This window comes from Echeneis naucrates, chromosome 3 (assembly GCF_900963305.1).
Source record: "Echeneis naucrates chromosome 3, fEcheNa1.1, whole genome shotgun sequence".
Lineage (NCBI taxonomy): Eukaryota > Metazoa > Chordata > Actinopteri > Carangiformes > Echeneidae > Echeneis > Echeneis naucrates.
The window spans coordinates 5,452,128-5,459,028 of NC_042513.1; the positions used below are offsets into that span (position 1 = coordinate 5,452,128).

General features: G+C 39.0%; 2 protein-coding genes across 2 annotated transcripts; both read right to left on the minus strand.

Annotated features, from left to right (window-relative positions):
• Window positions 1-961: 961 nt before the first annotated feature.
• On the minus strand, window positions 962-4,349 carry sord (sorbitol dehydrogenase). Its single transcript, XM_029498212.1, has 9 exons — window positions 4,206-4,349; window positions 4,075-4,108; window positions 3,413-3,577; window positions 2,980-3,139; window positions 2,726-2,844; window positions 2,219-2,284; window positions 1,947-2,125; window positions 1,585-1,706; window positions 962-1,392 (listed from the first exon to the last, which is right to left on the minus strand). Exons 1-9 carry the CDS (start codon window positions 4,257-4,259, stop codon window positions 1,227-1,229), a joined length of 1,065 nt encoding a protein of 354 aa, XP_029354072.1. The 5' UTR covers window positions 4,260-4,349; the 3' UTR covers window positions 962-1,226.
• A 960-nt stretch (window positions 4,350-5,309) lies between these two features.
• Window positions 5,310-6,648, minus strand: terb2 (telomere repeat binding bouquet formation protein 2). Its single transcript, XM_029498483.1, has 5 exons — window positions 6,554-6,648; window positions 6,314-6,453; window positions 5,943-6,004; window positions 5,796-5,859; window positions 5,310-5,452 (listed from the first exon to the last, which is right to left on the minus strand). Exons 1-5 carry the CDS (start codon window positions 6,646-6,648, stop codon window positions 5,310-5,312), a joined length of 504 nt encoding a protein of 167 aa, XP_029354343.1.
• Between the last annotated feature and the right edge of the window lie 253 nt (window positions 6,649-6,901).

Sequence of the window (6,901 nt, forward strand, 5' to 3'; positions counted from 1 at the left end):
GGGGTTGATGGGAGAAACGCCATATCCTTTTCCTTTACTTCATTTTACAGCAATACACAATAACAAATTGAACCTCTGAATGGTAAGTCTTTTCTAAACCTCATGTACAAACACTCACGTACATTTAAGTTTAAACAAGCAAATGAACTAAACTATTAACATGCATTTTGCTTTTGATATCAGCGTCACATATGAAAAATTAAGTTTCTTTTGCGTGAATCTCTACTGTATGTTCATCTTTAGTGTTTCTGACTGAAGCTCATGAATACTATGAGTGGATTGTGAATGTACCTGTTCTGTGTGAGCTGTCCCATTGCCATAAGCAGTATTAGAATGTCTGTACATAAAGAGAAACTTGTCTAGTGTTGTGCTCATGTTACAAAATGAAACAAAACACACAGGTTTAGTCACATCTTCCCACCTGTATGTTGACCTTCAGTCTAGAAGAACTGTGAATTTCACACTGTGACAGAAAAAAGGGTACCACTGCGTAACGGTTTTACAATGCATTGTAGTGAAATATTAACCATATGAACATTATCTGTGTGCATGCTTCGTAAAGTAGTATCATGTCATTGTGTTAAGAAAATAAAACCTGAGCTAAACCTGGATGGTTTTGTTGGACTTGATCAAAAAGCTTTCTACGGAAGCTTGTTGCTACCAGCAAAATAATAATAAGACATGAGAAGTAAAATATGAGTAACAAAACAAATTAAACACAAAATTAAAAGTGCCTAAATTGAGAACACAACTCTATATACTTTTTTTTTTTTTTTTTTTTTAACAGTAAGACATTCAGTCTTCGTCTGATAATCCTTCCAATGAGACATTGCTGTGAACATACCATGAACCATACACATAGAAGAGGGTTAAATGATTCCTTTTTGAGTTTTTGGTTCCCCCTATTGTCTATAATTAGTTAATGCAGGTTCTGTACAAAAAGAATCATCTCAAAGTCATGTAGCACTTGCTCATTTATAGTTTATTATTTTAACAATGTGTTTGCTGGTGTGACAGTGTGTAAAAAATATAAAAAACATTTTTTTAATTATATAACAGGTTTAACCATCATAAAATAATCACTTGTACCATTTGATGTCAATTACTTGTTTACTGACAGCAGTCAATGCTGTTTTTATTGTGCAATCATACCAGCTCTGTTATCTTTCTCAGGTCAGTGTCCAATTTGTAGAACTGCCTGTCATGCTGAATCTCTGCAGGCCACATCAAGGGTTCTGGTCATTCTGGTCACACTTTAACATGACCTTTATCCCAAGACCCTGACGTGTGGTCTCAAAGGCTTGGACAACTTGCTCCAGAGGGAAACGGTGGGTCACAAGGGGCTTCACATTCACTTTACCTGATGCCAACATCGCTATAGCCATCGGCCAACTGCAAAACAACAAGACAAACATTTCAGTCCAGAGGTCACTCTCTTGTGCCTTATAATTACTTTATGAGTTGAGCTTCAGCCAGACATGTACTCGTTCCAACTGTTAGTCTCTGCAAAGGAACTGCCTGCAGTAATTATTTCTGCACGTCGGTGTGCAGAAAGAGGCATTACTATTACTGATATTTTCTTACGTGTTGCAGTAGCGGAAAGTTCCTCTGATGTCCACTTCTCTCACAGCAGCGTTGACCAGAGGAACAGAGGCCATTTCAGAGCCGAGACCAACCAGCACCACCACCCCGCCTGAACGTGTTGCCTTAGTTCAAGACGTACACAAGCATAATCAACATGAAATTGTTTTATGATTGTTTGGATCCTGGAACTCTTTGTCCTCACTGTGAACAAAATGTCAGAGATCATCTGATGTAAAATTCGATATCTCCTACTGTAGTAAAAGCAGAAGCACAGCACGCTGAAAAATACCGAGTTGGGGAATGTAGGGGAATACCTACATTCAAAATCGGTGTGAGTTATCAAAAATTAATATGTCACATACATAGATGGCACTTTGGATGCTGCTCTCAACCCCAGTGCATTCAATAGTTATCTGAGGTGGCGCCCCAAGCATATCCCCTACAGTCTTGGCGAGCTGCTGGGGCTCATCGCCTCTCTTCACCGTCACCTGGAAGTCTGCACCCAACTCTTTGGCCATCTTCAAACGCTCTGGAAACAGATCTGAAAACAGCAAAGGAGACAGAGACAAAGAAAATCTGAATCTGTGTGTCCTGTCACTTCAGTGGAGGTAAGTGTCAATTAACTGTGTGTTACCCGTGATGATGACCTGCGAGGCCCCCATTGCTTTGGCCACAAGCATACAGACCAACCCAATAGGTCCTAGAAATAATAAGATATGGACACAAGCAGAAGAAATGAAATTGTAATGTGAAAGCATTAATTTAAATGTGGAATTTTAAGTTTGATCACATACAAGGAAAAAAAAAAAAAAACTTTTACTGTTATAAAACTATCTGCTATTAATCTTGCTTAAAAATGGCATCTTAATTTTCACTGACTTGTTATAAACACAATGGATTTGTTAAACATTAAGTCTCATGAGCTGTGTAAAGGTGCACAGGTTTTTGTTGAGTCAGTGTGATTTCAACATTTTCAGCAGATCCCACTGACTAAACCAAAGTCTTTACCTGCACGGACATGCAACTTTAATATAGAACAATCATGTCTTTATATGAGTCTGCTGCAAGTCCTGAAATGTCAAGGAATGTTTATAAAACAGTGGGTGACCTACAGTGTGAGTTTGATAGATTTGTGTTCTACCTGCACCACAGATGAACACAGTGCTGCCGAGTGTTACACCAGCTCTGCGGCAGGAGTGGATCCCAACAGACAGAGGTTCAATCAGAGCTCCTTCCTCAAATGTCACATTATCAGGCAGCCTTGATCAGAGAGGCACAGAGAGAAGAGAAAGGAGGAGGAAGAGATGGTTGTATTTAACGTTAATTACGCAAGAATGTTGGCTAGCAGTTGTTAAGCAACTGCTGGTTCCATGCAATGCTGCAAAAGACTATTACTTGTAACAGAAGTTAGCACTGTGTGTGTAGTATCTGCACAGATTTCCATCATCGGGGGGTGTAGCACAGAAGAAGATGGTGGGAGACAAGTTATATCTTCCACTTTTGAAGTATTCGTCCATCTCACGAGGAACCCCAGGTTCAATGGCTACCCTGTCCCCTAAAAATAGGTTTACAACAGTAAGTTTATCCAAGTTCCTTTGTAAGAGTGTTGCTCAGAGTGAACACAATTTTTTGTCACATACCATAATGTTTGTTGTGTGACATTAGCGTGTCATGATTGCATATATAAGAAAACCCATTTTTTTGGTCTCTAGGGAGTTGCTTTGGAAGTTGAGATAATATGAACTTTTCAATGGTAAATATATATTTGAAATATAAAAGCTTTAACCTTAAAGAAGAGACACACACACACACCATTCAACCTCCTCACCTACTTTAAGGTGCTTGACTGCTGATCCGACCTTCACTACTCGCCCTGATGCCTCATGACCCAACACCATTGGCTTTGTGAGCACAAAGTCTCCAATTCGCCCATGCTGCCAATAATGAACATCCGAGCCACAGATTCCAACAGAGTGCATCTGCAATAAGACCTCTGGATCATGGTAAGATCCAAGAAAAGGACAGTGACACTGACTGGCTGATAGACTGCACGTTTTCTTGTCAGATATGGACAACACAGTCTGAAGTCTAAGTTTCTGATTAATTCAAAAGGGAGTGAATGAAAAAAAGACTTATGACTTATTTTTTTTTTTTGTTTAACACTCAATTTCTATTAACCAATACCATACCTCTGAATAATGGACTTCCCAAATAATGATTTAGCTGTGGCCAAATTTACTTCTGACTGTCTAATACTAAATTCCAATATATTTTTTTTTTACTCCAGCAGCTTAAACTACATCAATACAGAAAATGAATTGAGACGAAGCTGCGGCTTTTGAAGAGTAGGGCTGTAGAAATGGTTCTATGCATTAGAAGTAATATAACCGTATACATTATACATGCACTTAATATCCACGTATTTCCAAATGAAGCTGTCCGCACATTATAACCTGCACCTGTACAGTATGTATAGATAAATATATATACCGTTAGGTCCTGGCTCCCGGATGGGCCGATCTTCCTGTCGGAAAAAGACAAAATGCACCAGGTGACAGAGTTTCATTAGCAGAGATTGGTGCAGATGTGCAGGTTATCCAGGTCTGCTGTCGGCATCCTACCAGTCTGAGGTCTCCTTGAGAGTGAAGCACCGCCGACAGGTTTTCCTGGGCCATCGCGGAGAGCAGCCGCGACTGTCAACACGGAGAAAGAACTAAAAGGAGGCAGCCTAACTCCTGTTTTCTGTCTGTACCAAAGTACGGACAGCCAGGTACTTCCGGAAATCGGGGGCGGCCACCAAAAGCTAAGTGTGATTGGTCGGAAACCTGGGGACTAGTCCATCCCGCAGTCGGGGACGGGGGTGGCAACCATTAAAAGCAATTAAAGCGTAAAGCCTGTTTATAACTATTACGAATTATAATTGAGTCTGTACCATTGATAAGCAATTTTAAACTCACACACACGTGTATTTTTTTCAAGTTTAACTGAAAACAACATTTAATCAAGTGCTGCATTAATGACTTCAAATGGACCACAAAGTGTTAATTTGTGTATAGTTGGTGGGCGGGGGATTCAATGATCCATTCATGTCTGCACAAATCACCTATCCAGTTTTGGGTGGAGCTCTGTTGCAATAGCAGAAAATTAAGCGATCCAGGACCCTGCACACACTGTGAGCCTGACTGTGGATTAGAAATAGGGACCTATTTGTACAGGAGCAAACCATGTTAGGACAAAACCCCTTTCATGCATAGTGGCCACTACAGTGCACATCTATTCAAAAGCTCTTTTCTTCTATATGTACAATGCCAAAGTTGTGCATTAGTCTCTAGAGTGGACACTAGTTTGTCATGCCATACAGTGCAATCCATTAGTCAGCTGTTCTGAGAGCAAATGTTTTTTTTTTTATTAAAAACATATTTCATCAATTAAAAGTTCAAATGCACATTGTCCAGCCTAGTGGACATGTTGCAAACTCCTTGAAAAATGTACTTTTTAAAAAGTAGGCTTTTTTTTTTCATGCCTACAGAGTAATAAAAACTATCTGCGGGAGGTTTTCACAATTAATGCATGAAAGGCTTAAATTAAAGATAAATACATTGCTAAAATTAAATCAGAGGTATCCATGTTACTCTTTATTTTATCTCAGTGTGTACATGAGTGAATGAGTCAATGCCAATATAATAATCCATTTGCAAGCATCTTATCTGAAACGTATAACAACTCTACTTCTTCCTCTTAAACAGTTTTCTCCCGCTGTGCATGTTTGTTGCTGGGTGAGCTTCACAGTTGGAGCAATGGAAATACACAGGATGGAAATCATGCAGCTCACCTGTATATTTCTGCAGGCTGTCCATGCTGACAAACCCTTCAATGAAAAAATCAACAGTAAACAAAGGAATCTTGTTAAGACACAGGAGAACAAAATAATTGACAGCTTTTAAATATTGCCTAATAATCTAAATAGGGGAATCACCAGAGGGCAGGTCATTACTATCTCTTTGGAAACTAGTACAAACATTTTCTCACTGAACACAGAAATTTGTGATGAATTCTTCACCTGAAAGTTTATCAACATCTGGACCATCGTGAAAATGACCATATAGACGGGCATCACCTTCTGATGAGTCAGAAAACAAAACAGGGATTTAATGGCGAGCTGGTTTATAATTTATTGTGGGACATTCAAATTAGAAGTCTAACATAATTGCCTCTGGTGACTTTGCCTTCACTCTTCTCAGTCTCCGCCTGGAAACTAAAACTCTTACAGGAAGCCTGCAAAACAGAAGCCGGCCAAATGGAGGTGTGTACAGTCATTTCTGTGATTTGCCTCTAAGTTAATCACCTGTTGTACTTACGTGTTCCACTAACTGCTCATCTTCACATTCCCAAATCAGCCTCCCAACTACTTTTCTCACTTCTAAAATTACAAATGGGGAAACACTGCATGAAGTATAACTTTTAAAAATTGTGTTTTAAAGTGAAGCAGCTGTTATTTGAAAAATGACAGTGAAAGTGTATTAATGAGGACATTTTTAGCTGAGCTCTGACATACAAACAGAGCAAGGAATTGCTTATTGGCCTGTATACAGTTCATGCCACTGTATCAATAGTGAAAACATTTTTTGTAGTCCGTAATTCTACAAAGGAATCACAAGACCTTTTTTGAGGTTTTTGCAAAAAGAAAAACTATAAATATATTACAGATATCACAAATCTGAGTCCATACCATCCTGCACTGAGACCGGAGGTAGCACGTAATGGCCGATGGCCACAGACTTCACACTCTGGCGCTTCTCACACGTGGACAGAAACAAGCTCTGAAAAACTGTCACATTGTTCCACAGGTAATCTTGGCTCTCAAAGATCCTGAAGAGTAAAGCTAAGGTTTAGTGCCTTTCTTAGGAATGGATTGCTTTTGCTTAAGTATAATTGGGTGGCATTTTAGTTTTGTGATCCTCCCTTTCACCTGACAGTATCTGGACATGCAGCATCTCCACTGAAAAGATAGTCTGATGTCCTCCAATCAGCAATGATCCCACCCTGCAGTACTACAGGAAACATCTTTATGAGGAAAGTTCATGTTCATGTTGTCATCATTCGCTAACTTTGAGTCACTATATTTACTTCCCTTTTAAAAACGATTCCTGACATAGTTATGATATGAAACTAAAATGTTTGTAAAATGTATTTTTTTAAACAGAAAACGAAAAATAAAATTCTAAATGGGTTAGGTTTGTTTCAACATCCTAGCTAATTACATTATAAGTATCATCAAGTAAATGACTTAACTAGCGGAGTAGCTATAATGCTATAA